Source organism: Ursus maritimus, unplaced genomic scaffold (genome assembly GCF_017311325.1).
Source record: "Ursus maritimus isolate PB19 unplaced genomic scaffold, ASM1731132v1 scaffold_11, whole genome shotgun sequence".
Taxonomy (NCBI): Eukaryota; Metazoa; Chordata; class Mammalia; order Carnivora; family Ursidae; genus Ursus; species Ursus maritimus.
Window position 1 is genome coordinate 13,533,917 of NW_024423453.1, and position 15,929 is coordinate 13,549,845.

Genomic DNA, 15,929 nt, shown 5'->3' on the forward strand with positions numbered 1-15,929 from the left:
GAGATTTAAGTACAGTTTTGGATTCTATTATCAGGACAGTCTTTTAAAAACATTTTTTTTTTGGTATAGTTAACACATAATGTTACATTAGTTTCAGGTACACAACACAGTGATTCAACTTCTCTCTACATCATGCTGTGCTCACCACAAGTGTAATTACTATCTGTCACCACACAACCTTAATACCGTATCATTGACTATATTCCCTATGCTGTTCCTTTCATTCCTGTGACTTATTCATTCCATAAGTGGAGGCCTGTATCTCACACTCCCCTTCGCCCATCTTGCCCATCCCCCCAACCCCCTCCTCTCTGGCAGCCATCAGTTTGTTCTGTGTATTTATAGGTCTATCAGGATGTTAACGGCATTTAGGAAAATCATGGTCAGATCTGCTCAGTGCTTGGTGGATATGCCTGGCGTGTTCCAATCTGCACTACGGTCTTTTGCACGGGATTACTGAGTAATCAGGTGCAGTGTGGATGACCCTAGGGAGCAAGTTCATGGCATTGATCAGACTCCAACCACGGCGAAGGCTTCCTGAGTGGCAGACTCGAGATGCTCTGGGAGAAAGAGAAGAACCAGAAAACAGCCCAGTTTCTGCCCTCAAGAATCTAAATCAGTAGTGAAAATAGTAAAAGTGCACCTATAAAGGAAATAAGTAAAATCGAGACCACAAATTGTCAACAGTGTCCCAAGAGAAAAGTGTGCTGTGGCAGGAGTGGAGCAGCCTTGCAAGTGGGGCAGTCCGTTCAGGAGAGGAAGGACGTGTGAAAGACAGAAGGTGAAAATAAGCACAGCACATGCAGATTGGTTCAAGTAGAGTCAAGAGTCTGTTTCATAGGTCAGCAAGAGCAATGACTGCCATGTTTATAGGAGAGTAACTCAAGATTTGGAAGCCAAGAAGGGACATGAAGATTTGACAGACCTTTCAGTGGGAAAGATTCTTTGTCGGGCCAGCTTCACGATGCCAACATCCTCTCCAGCAATAACATTTTAATTTTATTACCCTAAAATTATACTGACAATAATATCTGAAATAAACACGACAGGAGAGTCACTAGGGCAGGAAGGCTAATCAGAATGACTGTGATATTCAAGTTAATGCTGGCCAGCGTCAGGAATAGCAGTTATTCAAACAGAAAAGGAGAGTAAACGAATGAGATATTGAAGAAAAATATCTGCCTAGTGAGCAAGAATTCAAGAAAGGGTAAGAGAAAAGATTACTAAAGAAATTCTGTGTGACTGGGGCGCGGGGGGGGGGCTCAATCGGTTCAGTGTCTGCCTTCGGCTCAGGTCATGAGCCCCAAGTCTGGCTCCTGCTCAGTGGGGAGTCTGCTTCTCTCTCTCCTCTGCCCTTCCCCCAGCTCGTACATGCATGCTCTCTCTCAAATAAACAAATCAAATCTTAAAAACACAAAAAGAAATTCTGAGTGACTATCATCATATCCAGCACTCACATGCTATCTGCAAACTTACAGGTGTTTCAGAAATAAGAAATAAATCAACTTATAACAACTTCATAAGTAGGTGTAAGGATCAGATTCCTTTGGCCTGGCTGGGCCCTTTCCACAGAATCATTGCTAGTTTAACGTATGGGAAATCGCAGGGATTTGAAATGCTGCCTTACTTTTTAAGGTCATGTAACTAGCAAGAAGCAGAACGGAGATTCACATTTAGAACTGGCTCTAAATGAGGTCTTTAGTCCATTAATAGAAAAGGCTTTAAAAAATGAGCCCTATAACCTACAGTAGAGAAATCTAATGGGGTGATAAAATAAACAGCAGAACGTCATAGGACACAGGAGTATAGGTATATACACACGCATTCAGACAGACAGTCACATCGATGCGTGTGTCATTCTCCCAAGACTGCCACTGGGGAAGTCATACCATGATCCCAATGAACAGACTGTGAAACTGAGAACTTGGAGATTGATTGCTTAAGGAAATAAGAGCTAATGACTAGAAGAGCTATAACTCACAATCCATGATCTTTCTACTCTGCCCACGCTCTCTGAATTTCCAACAGAGGCAATACCAACCAGAGAACTGTTCTTGAGAGCTTCTTGAAATAATCAAATGACATCATGTCCTTTAATCAGCGTGGCTCTAAGAAGAGTGGGGTAGTATTAGAGTCCACAGACAGTCATTCTTGGTTTTCACCCAAGAGACATATAAACTTTGGCTAAATTTAAGAAAGAATACCCCAAGAACACCATTGATGGCACTGTAATAACCTAGCTGTATGAGCCCTTCCTTTTCATTCCTAACTGTGAGGCTTTTGAGAGCAGGGACAACTCTTTGCTGAAATGAAGACTTAGCACGGTGCTGGGTACACTGTATATATTAATAAAGTTTCATTTTATGAAGTCGTGGATTGCTAAATAGTAGAGGCCTTCAAGGTATTTAAATTTCCAGGCAGGAAATCTGTATAAGAAAACTAGAAATTTGACTGACCAGAAAAAAATTAAGTTCAAAGGCAAATTACTACATTTTTCCCCCCAAACAATCCTTTTTCTTCTCCCTTATTCTTAGATGCTATACCCATAGCTATTCCCTGCTCTCTCCACACGGGTATTAGAAGATACTGATTGAAGTCTTGCTGTTTTCTGAGAGCTGAATAAGGTAATCAACAGCGGTTAATATCAGTTTTCATCCTCGCCCCATGTGGGTAACCCCTGTTCAAACCCCAAGCTTGGCCTCCCATCAAGCACCTGTACTCCCTCATTTCCAAAGGAGATCGCTTTGTTTTGGTCCTTCTCCGCACTGTGTTGTCATAACCTCTGTGATCGGAGCAGGTTACTTCCCTGTTTACAACCCCTCAGTGACTCACCATTGTTTTCAGGATAAAATCCAAATTCCTCTGAAGAGCTTACAGGGTTACACACGGTTTGTTTTTACCTTCCTCTCCACTTGCTTCCCTTGCTTCCCTCACTCCCTGCACCAGGGCTCCGCAGCCCCAGCCCCACTCTCGCATCCTGCCTTTGCACACCCTGCTCCCGCCAGCGGGAGTACATTCCCCTGTTCTTCGACTTGCTGCTTGACAAATAGTAAGAACCCAATAAAAATCTTTTTAGGGTTGATCATTTTTCTTTAAAAATCTCAGGTAGGCATTAGGTGACAGTGTATTGATTAATTCATTCTTACACACACACTCTCTCTCCAAAGGACACAACTGTATTCCCACCTCGTGTTTCATCTGGAAGTTCTGCACAAGGTTGAGGTCAGTGAACATCCGAATTGTGCACAGCGCCGTTTCTAGGTCAGACAGCTCGAAGTCACTGAAGCCGAAGTCGGTGATTTTAAGCGTCTGAGCAGATGGTACCACAGCGGCCTTGGGGAAAGAGAGAACAAAATGAAGGAGCACAGTTAATTTTATAAAGCAGCAATGATTCACAAAGCTTCCTCACTTCACTACAGGGAAGTGACACATTGTGTTTATTTTTTCTTTTTAATGTATACCCTAGAAATCTTTTGATAAAGGAGCTACTTCTGGGTTTTTTTGTTTGTTTTGTTTTTTTTTAATGAGTCCCTTGGGCGGTAACAAATACGGTTCCAGGTACGGTAGGTGGAGGAGAGAGGGTGGCTGCCCAGAGATTGCACCTAGAACAGTAAGCAGAGCTGACTCCAGGGATCTGGCCCCTTCGTACCTCCCCAGTCTTAGCCATTCAACAGCTACACACTGAGTAACTCTGCGGGACCTATCCCAGTACTACGGGCTGGGAGCAAGACGTGAGCAGGATGGCGATCGTGTTCTAAGTATTTTCTGCTTAACTGGTAAGACAGTCTTACTAAGCAGATACTCCGGCTCTGTTTTTCAGGTACAGACCCGTAAGCACAAAGAGGCTAGCGGCCTTACCCAGAGTAGCCCAGCTGCTTAATAATCCAGGCAGACTATCCTATTTTCCGATTTGACACGATCTCTACTGTGGAGGTGAGCAGAACGCACTTCACCCGAGCCTGATTGTAAGACTCACCTAGGGTGCCCGTTAAAAAAACTCAAGTGATTCTGATTCAGTAAATCTGGGATGGGTCTTGAGAAGTTTTGTCTTCTGGAGGAGAATCTGTTTTTTTAATTAATATCCTTGGTTTTAATTTGATAATCATTTAATTGTAGTAAACACCTGCAATGCCTTCAAATATACCGTGCTCCTTTTCATCACCGTCTGTACCTCCTGCTTCTCCTACAAAGGACCTACTCTCTTTAACTGACCGACTCCTTTAAAGCACAGCTCGCATCCAAAGAAAGGATGAATGCCCTTCAGCGTGGACCCCACCTTGGGAACGTCTGTTCAATTACAGGAAGTTCACTGTAATGTAACTTCCTGTTTATCCGTCTCCTAAGTCCCCTGGGATCTATAGGCAGGACTGTATCTTACACATCCCTGTATCCATCGTGAGTACTGATGGATACAGCTTTGATAACTGTCAACATGAACATTTGTTAAATAGTGAGAGGGGAAAATCTTATTCCCTTCACTTAATATGAGTCATAAGTTCCAGTTTTAGGGTCCCAAAACCACCAAGGAGGGTGAAGCCCACGAACCTGGGTTGGAAAACTAGCAGACCTGGCAAGTGCATTCCAATCTGTTATAACATTTAAAACTGGGAGATTTTAACAACGACATCAAAAAAAAAAAAAAAAAAGGATTTCTGGCTTTTGAGAAATCAGGCCACTTGGAGCCCCAATTCTCATGAAGCAACCCTGGCCAAGGCCAAGGCGCCTGGCCCCGTCGGGCGGCACAGAACTGTCAGACTTCTCTCTTAGACTTCTTGCCGGGCCCGGTGGGCATCGGAACTTGCAGGAACCCCCACCCCTTTCCCCCTTGACCATTTTCCCTGCCAGCGCTTTAAGTACTTTAGCCATATTGGGCTGCGATTCACCTGATGAAAAGAGGCTTTAACTTGGTGCCAGGCAGAGGGAAGACAAATTAGGAAATCTGAACCCGGCTCCTTTCCTTCAGTGTCTTTTCCTTGACTCCCTCCAAACCCCTTAGTTTTCCTAGGAGTGTCTAGGATATCACTATTCTGCTTTACCTCCATCGTTTCCAAACCAAAAGAGTCCAAAGTAATAAAATCTTACGGAGCAATCCCCGGCTTTCCCCTACCAGTCTTGGGGCGCTTGCCCACTCTCCTGCTCTCTTGATCTTCACATTGTACTTACATCTATCGGACACGTTTAAACTTTAAATTAGCGTCACCCTCTCCATAGTCCAGACTAAGACTCTTTCCCCGGGCCCCACATTCACGAGAAAATACGCATTCTGTTAGGATAGTCCCACAGGCTGCTGCGTGGGCTGAAATGGGAAGAGAGGAGGATTTAACATGTTTGGATAAAGGGCTCCATTGTTGACAGCAGCATCGCACATCAGAGCTGGCGGCAGTACAGTGCAGTGCAACCCCGCGGTGCGGAGGTGGGAATGAGCCCACCTTGTAACTCAAAGCAGATTGCAGCTGCTTCCCTTACACGGGCTGCACTCGACAAGAGAACAGATGTTTTTTTTCCTTAGGGCATCGTTATTCTTAGGGAAAAGTTTTCTTTCTTTCCTTCCACAAAGGATATTTTAGACACTACGGGATGAAGACGGCCAACACAGCTTGCGTCTCTCTCCTTGACACTCGAATTCCTAACCTCTCCACGGAGAGAAAACAGTCTTTCCTTGTGCGTGTTCAGTCACCCCGCGCCCCGACTCAGCCTTTCCGCGCTGACCCGGGGGGGGACGCGCAAATATTTTCCTTTGGAACTTTGTGCTCAGTGACACAGAAGTTCAGAATTCTTGGAACGGATTGCCAGCCAGCCGTGAGCAAGCCACAGGTCATTTACAGCCCTTGTCAACTGCCTCTTCGACCACGGCGAGACAATTCAACTTTCTGTGTGTCTTGAAAGGGCTTGGGATAGAGGTGATTTTAAATAAAACGTATTGCCTGTAATTCTTACCATTTCATAAAACAAAATGGTCTACAGGTGACTCGGGGCAGAGAATAAAGTTTGCGGTATTGCCGGGATAGGTTATGTTTATATAATTCTGGATTTTCACAGCTGCTTCAAGAGACAGTTTGTTTTGCCAGAATTTGTAAAGTGACTTTTTTCTTCAGGGGATAATATAACTTACTGCATGGTAGCACTGAAGACTGACAGAAATAACATACTTTTAAAGATTTTTTTTTTTTTAAAGATTTTATTTATTTATGTGACAGAGAGACAGCCAGCGAGAGAGGGAACACAGCAGGGGGACTGGGAGAGGAAGAAGCAGGCTCATAGCGGAGGAGCCCGATGTGGGACTCGATCCCGGTACGCCGGGATCACGCCCTGAGCCGAAGGCAGACGCTTTAACGACTGCGCCACCCAGGCGCCCCAAAAGATTTTTGTAAAGCAATAAGGCGCTATACAGGTGCGTATGTATTATGGTTGAATGATCCAATTCAACTATGATACCATTGAATCCCACAGAACACCGCTCATTCCCCCACGAGAGAGCATAATGCTTGTGAGTCCTCAGGCAACAGTGTTTAGGTATTTTATTGCTTAATTCAAATATACTTAAGCTCTTCTAGAGTTGGGAGTTTGATTTGTGTCCGATTAACCAAATACGGAATGCAAAAAGGACACGTAAGTGTCTGCCTTTGGCTCGGGTTGTGGTCTCAGGGTCCTGGGATCGAGTCCCACATCGGGCTCCCTGCTCAGCGGAGAGTCTGCTTCTCCCTCTCTCTCTGACCCTCCTCCCCGCTTGTCCCCCCCAGCCCTCTCTCTCTCTCTCTCAAAAAATAAATTAAAAAAAAGTACACAAAGCTCAGTGGATTAAAGATTCAATCTGGCAAACAGGTCAGTAGCGTAATCTCATTTTGCTTCTGAGTTCTGTAATTGGATCTGCCACTCAAACTAATGAAGAAACTATTTAGCTTCCATGACACTTTAGAGGAAATTCTTCATTTAAGTCACCTTTTTTAATGACCCTTTATTTCTAATGCTTTGGCCCCTTTTCACCATTTTTGCAAAATTTTTTTAAACACAACCGACTCCGGAAATGAAATTCACTAAGGGTGGAACTAAACAGACCCCTGGGAGTAGGACTGGATTGGGTTAAAGGAAGCAGTGTTCTGTGTTTCCTCCCCCACCACAGTATTCAGAGTTTCTAAAATATTTTAATTTCTTAGCATTCTTAACTCAAAACCAACTATTACATTGATCACAATTAGCTAGATTAACTGCCACATTTACATTTCAGCATTAGATAAGGATCATAAAAAGAGTAACTTTAAAGCAAAGTGAAGCACGTGGTAAAAGGTATATTTGTGGGGCACCTGGGTGGCTCAGCCTTTTAAGTAGACGACTCTTGACTTTGGCTCAGGTCACGATCTCAGGGTCATGAGATCGAGCCCCATGTGGGGCTCCACACTGAGCGAGGAATCTGCTTGTCGTCGTTGCTCTCCCTCCCCCCACCCCTCCCAGCTGCTCGCTCTCATAAATAAATAAATAAATAAATAAATAAATAAAATCTTAAAAAAAGAAAAAGGTATGTTTGCTATGAAGGGTTCTAGTCCCGACATTCCCCTGAATTTATCACCCTCAACAAGATGTTCAACCTCTCTTATTTTCTCACCTGTAAAATGAGGGGGTTGGGTTAGAGTGTCTCTAAGGTTTAATATTCTGAATTTGTGGTATATTTCTCTCTCTGGCCACAGGACTCCAGGTCCTCTTATTGCCTTCTCACTTTGGAACGAAATCCACGCTGTCGGTGGCATCTGACTCTCAGAGGACTTGCCTGTACGGGGCTCGATCTCCCAATCTCCGTCTCTGACCCTCTCCTCGGTGAAGGGAAACGGGTGGGTGCACCCTAGCTGTTACAGTTCTGTTGTGTTTTTCACGCCTGATTCCACATTCATGTCGCTGTTGGGCTTCCTCACACACAAGAGAAGGGATAGTCCACAACTCCTGGCTAAATAGAGGACCAGAGCCTCCGTGTGACCGTAGAGGAGGATTAGCCTGGGTAAGTGGTAGCATCCCTACTTACTGCGTTAACGCTCTAAATGATAATCTGAGTTTCCTGAAATTGTCATTTGTATTTTTGTGGGGGAGGCTTTGGGAGGAGGTTGATACTTTTGGCATTTGTTTTTTAGGTTCTCTTTCTCACTTCCATGCCTCTTTAGCTGTTTCTCCTCTGCCTCGAATGCAGCCCCCCAAGTTTTCATTTGGCTAGTTCTCATCTTTCCCAGCTGCACCAGGGACACATTCACTGGGGTATCCCTTTGGTAGATACTATAACAAGGCTCCATTAGCATCCCCATCAACTTCCTGCTGAGCCTTCATTTTCTGAAGAGTCTAGGAAGCTCAAAAAGATATTTCTCTGACTCCCTCGCAGCTAGGGTTCCAGACTGATTCTGGTTTCTTCAGTGAGGTACAAGTATACTTTGTTTTACTGCGCTTTGCAGACGTCGTTGTTTTTGCTTTTTAAACCAATTGAAGATTTATGGTAATCCTGCATCAAGAAGTCTATTAGCACCATTTTCCAACAGCATTTGCTTACTTTGTGTCTCTATGTCACAATATATTAAACTTTTTCCTTATTATTATATTTGTTATGGTGATCTGTGATAAGTGATCTTTGATGTTGCCACTGTAATTATTTTGGGGCACCACAACCGTGCCCATGTAAGACGGTAAATGTTGTGTGTGTTCTGCAGCTCCACTGACCCGCTGTTCCACCATCTCTCTCCCTCTCCTCAGGCCTCCCTATTCCCGGAAACACAGGCCAAACAGTAATCCTGCAATGGCCTCTAAGTGTCCGAATGAAGGAAGAGTTGTACACCTCTCACTTTAAATCAAAAGGTAGATATGATTAAGTTTAGTAAGGCATGTTGAAACCCAAGACAGGCTGGAAGCTAGACCTCTGACACAAAACAGTTAGCCAAGTTGTGAATGCAAAGGAGAAGTCCTTGAAGGATATTAAAGGTGCTACTCCAGTGAATCCAAATGATAAGAAGGTGAAACAGACTTATTACTGATATGGAGGAAGTTTTAGTGGTCTGGATAGAAGATCAAATCAGCCACAACATTCCCTTAAGCCGAAACTTAATCCAGAGCAGGGCCCTCACTCTCCTCAATTCTCTGAGGGCTGAGAGAGGAGAGGAAGCTGCAGAAAAGTCTGAAGCTAGCAGAGGTCGATTCATGAGGTTTCAGGAAAGAAGCCATCTCCATGACGTAAAAGTCCAAGGTGAGGCAGCAAGGGCTGATGCAGAAGCTGCAGCAAGTTCTCCAGAAGATTGAGCCCAGATCATTCATGAAGAGGTCTACACCAAACTACAGATTTTCAATGTAGACGAAGCACATCTATTGGAAGAAGATGCCATGTAGGACTTTCGCAGCTAGAGAGAAGTCATTTGCAAATATATTCTTCCATTCAGTAGGTTGCCTTTTTGTCTTGGTTTCCTTTGTTATGTAAAACCTTTCTTGTTTGATATAGTCTCATTTGTTTATTTTTGCTTTTGTTGCCCCTGCCTGATGAGACCGATCCAAAACAATTTCGCTAAGATGGATCTCAAAGAGTTTACTGCCTCTGTTTTCTTCTAAGAATTTTACGGTTTTCACTATTACATTTAAGTCTTTAATTCATTTTGAGGTTATTTTTGTATATAGTGTATGAAAGCGGTCCAGTTTCATTCTTTCCCACGTAGCTGTCCAGTTTTCTCAACACCATTTACCGAGAGAGTGTCTTTTCACCACTGTGTATTCTTGCCTCCTTTGTTGAAGATTAATTGACCCTATAAGCACCGGCTTATTTCTGGGCTCTCTATTCAGCTGCACGGGTCTCTGTGTCTGTTTTGTGCTAGTACCATAGTGTTTTGATTACCTAGCTTTGTAGTACAGTTCGAAACCAGGGAGTGTGATTCCTCCAGCTTTGTTCTTCCTTCTCAAGACTGCTTTGGATATTCGGGGTCTTTTGTGGTCCTGTGCAAATTTTAGTCTTAGTTGTTTGAGTTCTGTGAAAAATGGCCTTGGTATTTTGATAGGGATGGCATTGAATCTACAAATTGCTTTGGTATTAATGGACATTTTAACAATATTGATTCTTCTAATACATAAGCACAGGTAGATTTTTCTATTTATTGGTGCTTTCACTTTCTTTCATCAATGTTTTACAGTTTTCAGAGAACAAGTCTTTTATGTCTTTGGTTAAATTTATTCCTAGGTATTTATTCTTTTTGACGTAATTGTAAATGGGATCGTTTTCTTAATTTCTCTTTCTAGTAGTTTGTTATTAATGTATAGAAATGCCACAGATTTCTGTATATTAATTTTGTATCCTATGACTACTGAATTCATTTATTAGTTCTAAAATTTTTTTGATGGAGTTTTTAGACTTTTCTATATATAGTATCATGTCATCTGCAAATACTGAGTTTTACTTTTCCCTTTCCAATTTGGATACCTTTTCTTTATTTTTCTTTTCATATACAACATCCTAGGTATATACCAGTCGCTATTAAGTTGATGGTCACTAAAGTTCGAGCACATTCTAAAACATTAAATTTTTACTCCACTACCACGTGTTTTGTTTTTGACCTCATATTTTACACGTATTTTGTGTATCCTTTGACTAGTTATTGTAGATGTAGATGATTTTATTACTTTTGTCTTTTAACCTCCGTAATAGTTATATAAGTGGTTGACCCAGTACCTTTACTGTATGTTTACCTATACCAGTGAGATTTTTCTCTTTAATAATTGCCTTATTGCTAATTATGACCTTTCCTTTTCTTTTCTTTTTTTCTTTTAAATTTTATTTATTTATTTGACAGAGACAGCCAGCGAGAGAGGGAACACAAGCAGGGGGAGTGGGAGAGGAAGAAGCAGGCTCATAGCGGAGGAGCCTGATGTGGGGCTCGATCCCATAATGCCGGGATCACGCCCTGAGCCGAAGGCAGAGCTTAACCGCTGTGCCACCCAGGCGCCCTGACCTTTCCTTTTCTATTTAATGAAGTACCTTTAACATTTCTTGTAAGGCCAGCTTATGGTGATAAACTCCTTTAGCTTTTGCTTGTTGGGGAAACTCCTTATCTCTCCTTCAATTCTGAACGGATAACCTTGCCAGGTCGAGTATTCTTGGTTTCGTGTCTTCCTTTCAGCAGTTTGAATATACGGTACCACTCTCTTCTGGCCTATAAAGTTTATGCTGAAATATCAGCTGACAGTTTTATAGGGGCTCCCTTGTATATATAACTAGTTGTTTTTCTCTTGCTGCTTTTAAGATGATCTCTTTATCTTTAACTTTTGACACTTTGATTATAATGTGTCTTGGTGTGGGTATCTTTGAGTTCATATTTTTGGGGCTCTCTGTACTTCCTGGAGTTGGATGTTTTCTTCCTTCACCAGGTTAGGAAAGTTTCTATGCATTATTTCTTCAAACAGGTTTTCTGTCCCTTTCTCTCTCTCTTCTCCTTCTGGGACCCCTACATGAGTATTAGTATGCTTGATGTTGTCCCTTAAACAATCCTCATTTTTAAAAATTCTCTTTTCTTTTTGCTCTCATTGGGTGATTTCCAACCCCCTGTCTTAAAGAAGTTGATCTGTTCTTCTATGTCATTTAATCTGCTGTTGATAACCTCTCGTGTATTTTTAATTTCAGTTATTGTATTCTTTCAGCTGATTGGCTCTCTTTTGTATTTTCTCTTTGTTGAGGTTCTCATTGTATTCGTCCATTCTTCTCCCAAGATCAATAAGCATTTTTATGACCATTTCTTTGAACTCTTTGCCTGGTAGATTGTTTATCTCCACTTCATTTATTTCTTTTTTGTGGTTTTATCTTGTTCTTTCATTTGGAACACATTCTTCCGCCTCTTCATTTTGCCCGACTCTCTGTTTGCTTCTATGGATTAGGTAGATCAGTTATGTCTCCATGTCTTGAAGGAGTGGCTTTATGTAGGTGTCCTGTGGGACCCTGTATTGCAAACTCCTCTGGTCACCCATCCCCTTTGGGTACGGCAGGGTGGAGGACCACCCACTGGTTGTGGTAGGGTGAGGTTACCTGGGGCAGTGCCATTGTCACTGGGGCCTCCCATCAGGTGTGGCGGGGTAGAGCCACTTGGGAGGAGCACAGGCCAGGGTGGGTGGACTGCGTGGGGCAAGTCTGCAGGGAACTGCCAGGGCAGGGCAAGCGGTGCTAGCACTTCAGATGGAGAGTGTCAGAAATGGCACCTGCTAGGTAAGGCAACTACTCAGGGCAGCAAGGTAAACGGGAGTGGAAAAAAATGGCATCCACCAGTACTTCTATCCCTAGAGAAAGTTCCAACAGATCCCCAAATTAGTTCCATGCCCCAAATTTAGTCAATTAAATTAGTTAATGAATCTCATTCACATGTAACCCAGGCACTTTTCAAACTGTTGCCTCCACTCTGGGACTCAGAGCAAGTGAGACTGTGCACATGCCCTTTAATTAAGAGCAGAATCTTGGTTTCCTACTGTCCTCTGGCTCTCCTGAACTTAAGCCCCACCGGTTTGCAAAGCCAGATGTTATGGGAGCTCATCTTCCCAGGGCAGGTTTCCTGGGTCAGAGAGCCAGATGTGCAGGTTGGACCCCTTCTTGCTCAGAGAGCGCCTTGGCCATCGTGATAGCCTCCCCGCGTGGGCTGCCTTGCTGGGGCTGAGGCTCCTGAGGCAACTGCATCTCTGCTGCCCCTGGTTGTCTTGATGTGACTTTCTCTTTATAGCTTTAGTTCCGTCAAGTCTTAGTTCTGCTAATCTTCAAGCCGTTCTCAGACATAGTTGTTTGACATGTAGTTGTAGTTCTGCTGTCTCTACGGAAGGCAGTGAGCTCTGGATCTCGACTGCAAATCCAAACATCTGATTTCTTGAAGCATTAATGTAGCCAAAACCTAGATGCATGTTGCTGAATTACAGTGTAGGATGAAATCACAGACTTGCCACATCTCTTACATGAAACACTACACACGTCCCAGACCATTCCTTCTAGAATGCCTCTATATTATATAATTTCACAATGCTGTACACTTCAAAGTTACAGCTTTTTGTTTCTGGCTATAATCATATAATATTGTATAATTATTGTACATATTGTATATAGTCCTTCACTATTCAAGCTCTAAGAGGGTAGAGACTTACTATTTACTGTCATGTGGGGCATCTAATATAATGCCCACACAGAGTAGGAGGTAAATATAAGCGCATAAATGAAATCTTTTTGTGATCATCAAGCATCTAACTAGTTCTCCATAATATTAAATTTAATTAATTTGGCAAAGAGTTATAATACAAATGTTAACACTAATAATGAACCATGTTGTGTCAGAAACAACAGATATATGCTTTCTTACCCTATAGATCAATTATTAATGTTATTTGCTTTAAGAAATTCTAAATATATGTTGAATCCCTTTCATCTGCAAAATAAATATTTCATTACTGTAATTTAAAAAAATCAGCTTCAGTTTGTCTTAAGTCTCATTGAAGTTGATTCATTCACTTCCAAGAACACTGGAAACTCAGGATGGGAAAGCAATGGCCCAAATCCACATTTTAGCAACTCTGGCAAGAAGTTACCTAAAATGGTCACTTCTAGATTACTCCCCTCAAGTAGAGAACTGGTTAAACCTTATAAACAAAGGTTTACATTTGTTCTTAACGACACAGGGTCCTTTTGTCTTCCAGATTTTCCACCTACCTGTTCCACTTAGACTAATTTTTAAAAAAATGAGGGTATACATCCTTGAAGTGCACATTATTAGAATGGCTCAGGCAAAAAGACATGGAACATGACAGGACACATCAAGATCTTGAGGCTGCTACTACTAGATTCTGAGAACTGATTTTCCTCCCACTGTCAGCACTGCTAACAATAACTAATACTGGGGACACATGTACCAGGAACTCCAGTCACTACAACTCCGCAAGGTAAATTCTTTTATTATCCTCTTTTTATAGATAAAGAAACTGACACACAAAGAAGTCACTGATTTGCCTGAGATCACGGAGCTGGAAGTTGAAGTTAGCTCTTCTCCAGACCCATGCGGCTTTATCTATTTCATCAACTAATAAATTATTTCTAAGTTCATAATCATTTTAAGGAATAAAGAATGCAAAATCTGGTTGAATATTGAAGAAGCTTGAGTTGTGTTATTTCATGCTAGAGTATAGGCTCTCTCAAAGTCTAAATTTTCCAGAATCTACTGATTGATTGATTCACTCGATCATTTGACAAGATATGTAACCCAGGTTCTTGTTAAGCGATCACTAAATTTGGTGATGATGATGATGCTGCTGGCTCAAGAGCAGGCTGGTGGAGAAGATACACACATAATTGAAATACAGAGTTTTTAAAGAGCAATGGCACAAGTATGTTAGTAGTTTGCACATGACCCATAACAACACAATGATAGAGAATGTAAGTACACATTTAACTACTTTTTTTAGTCACTTGTGATGGTTAATTTTTTGTCTCAATTTGACTGGACAGAAGGTGCCCAAATTAAACATTATTTCTGGGTACGTCTGTGAAAGTATTTCTGGATGAGATTAGCATTGAATTAGTGGGCTCAGTAGACTGCCCTTCCCAGTATGGGTTTCCAGTTTAGGGCCTGAATAGAACAAAAGATGGAGGAAGGAGGAATGCACCCCTTTTTGCTTCCTATGGATTTGGGGTATCTCATCTCATCTTCTCATCAGCTACTCTGTCCTCAGGGCCGTTAGACTCAAACTGAATTATACAACTGGTTTTACTGGGTCTCCAGCCTTGCAGACAACAGACTTCTGGATTTCTCAGCCCCCATTAATTGTGTGAGCCAATTCCTCAGAATAAATCTCTCACCTCCTGGTTCTGTTTCTCTGGAGAACACTGGCTAATATAGTCACATATTTTTCTAAAGTCAAAGAGAATATATCCTGAGCATTATCAGTGCCTTACATAAGACAAATGACAAACTTTTTTTTATTCAACTATTTCTTATTATGAAGGCTTTCACACAAGTGTAGAGGGTACCTCTTTGTTTACTTAATAGAAAAATAAAACTTTATAGGAAATAAACTATTTGTAAAGTGTATAGTCTCCTTGAAGCCCAAAAAGCATGTGTCCATGGAAAAATAATACACCTGGGTAAGGTAAATAAAAGAATCATTTAAAAATTATTGAGTTTCTTATTTTTGGTGGATGCCTCATGAAAAAGGTTTATATTTAGCCTGTGGCAAAGTCTCTGGTAACCTCAGAAGAAAATAAAGACATGTGGCTACATGGCTACACAATTCGCTCAACTGTATAATTTTTATACAAAAAAGGTCACACTGCTATCAAAGGCATTCTACCTGCCTTGGGTCTGAAGTATCAAATCTCAAGAGCAAAAATAAAAATTATGAAAACGACTCCTAATAGCCAACTGTTAAGAAAAGGCTCCTTATTCAGAAAGTTATTTATTAAAATAAGTTTGAATAGAAGAGCAGATACTGAACTTGGTCTTCCATAAAAGTCAAATTCTTCCAATTTGCCTCCGTGCTTTATAAAGGCATTTTGTTACATTACTCCTGATGTTTATTCAATATAAATATTAGGAGGAAAAGAGATTTTCCTCAATGATCCATTCTTCAAGGAAATTATTTTCAGGGATAAAATTAATGTAAGATATCTGATGAGTTTATTGGGAGCAACAAGGAGGCATCCTCAGTCAGGGGTTTTAAGCTCCGCCTATCAGTCCCTGATCCCTACCCCCCAACTGGGGGGGGGGGCACCATTTTACACGAGCAGAGCAGTTTGGTTTCCAGGTCTTTGAATAAAGCCGTCCGACAGCCGTCGCATTATACTTTATAGAAGTCTAATGCCTCTCTTCCCTACTTTTAACATGCACAGAAAATATGTTCTTAAAGAAAAGAATCCACACCACCTACAAGCCTGTTAGAATTTATCTTTCTCTAAGAGGGAAGTGAATCCA

General features: G+C 41.8%; 1 protein-coding gene and 1 long non-coding RNA gene across 4 annotated transcripts in view; one reads left to right on the plus strand and one right to left on the minus strand.

The window, feature by feature from the left end:
• PDE5A (phosphodiesterase 5A) overlaps positions 1 to 15,929 on the minus strand; it is a 140,969-nt gene that overhangs the window by 32,691 nt on the left and 92,349 nt on the right. For all 3 annotated transcript variants that reach the window (XM_040626273.1, XM_040626275.1, XM_040626274.1), the window contains exon 12: positions 3,187 to 3,333. In XM_040626273.1, coding sequence (XP_040482207.1) covers positions 3,187 to 3,333 — 147 coding nt within the window. The remainder of the gene's footprint in view (positions 1 to 3,186; positions 3,334 to 15,929) is intronic.
• Positions 3,750 to 13,996, plus strand: LOC103661785. Its single transcript, XR_568264.1, has 4 exons — positions 3,750 to 3,933; positions 7,683 to 7,987; positions 8,725 to 8,826; positions 13,936 to 13,996. It is a non-coding gene; the product is annotated as an uncharacterized LOC103661785 (long non-coding RNA).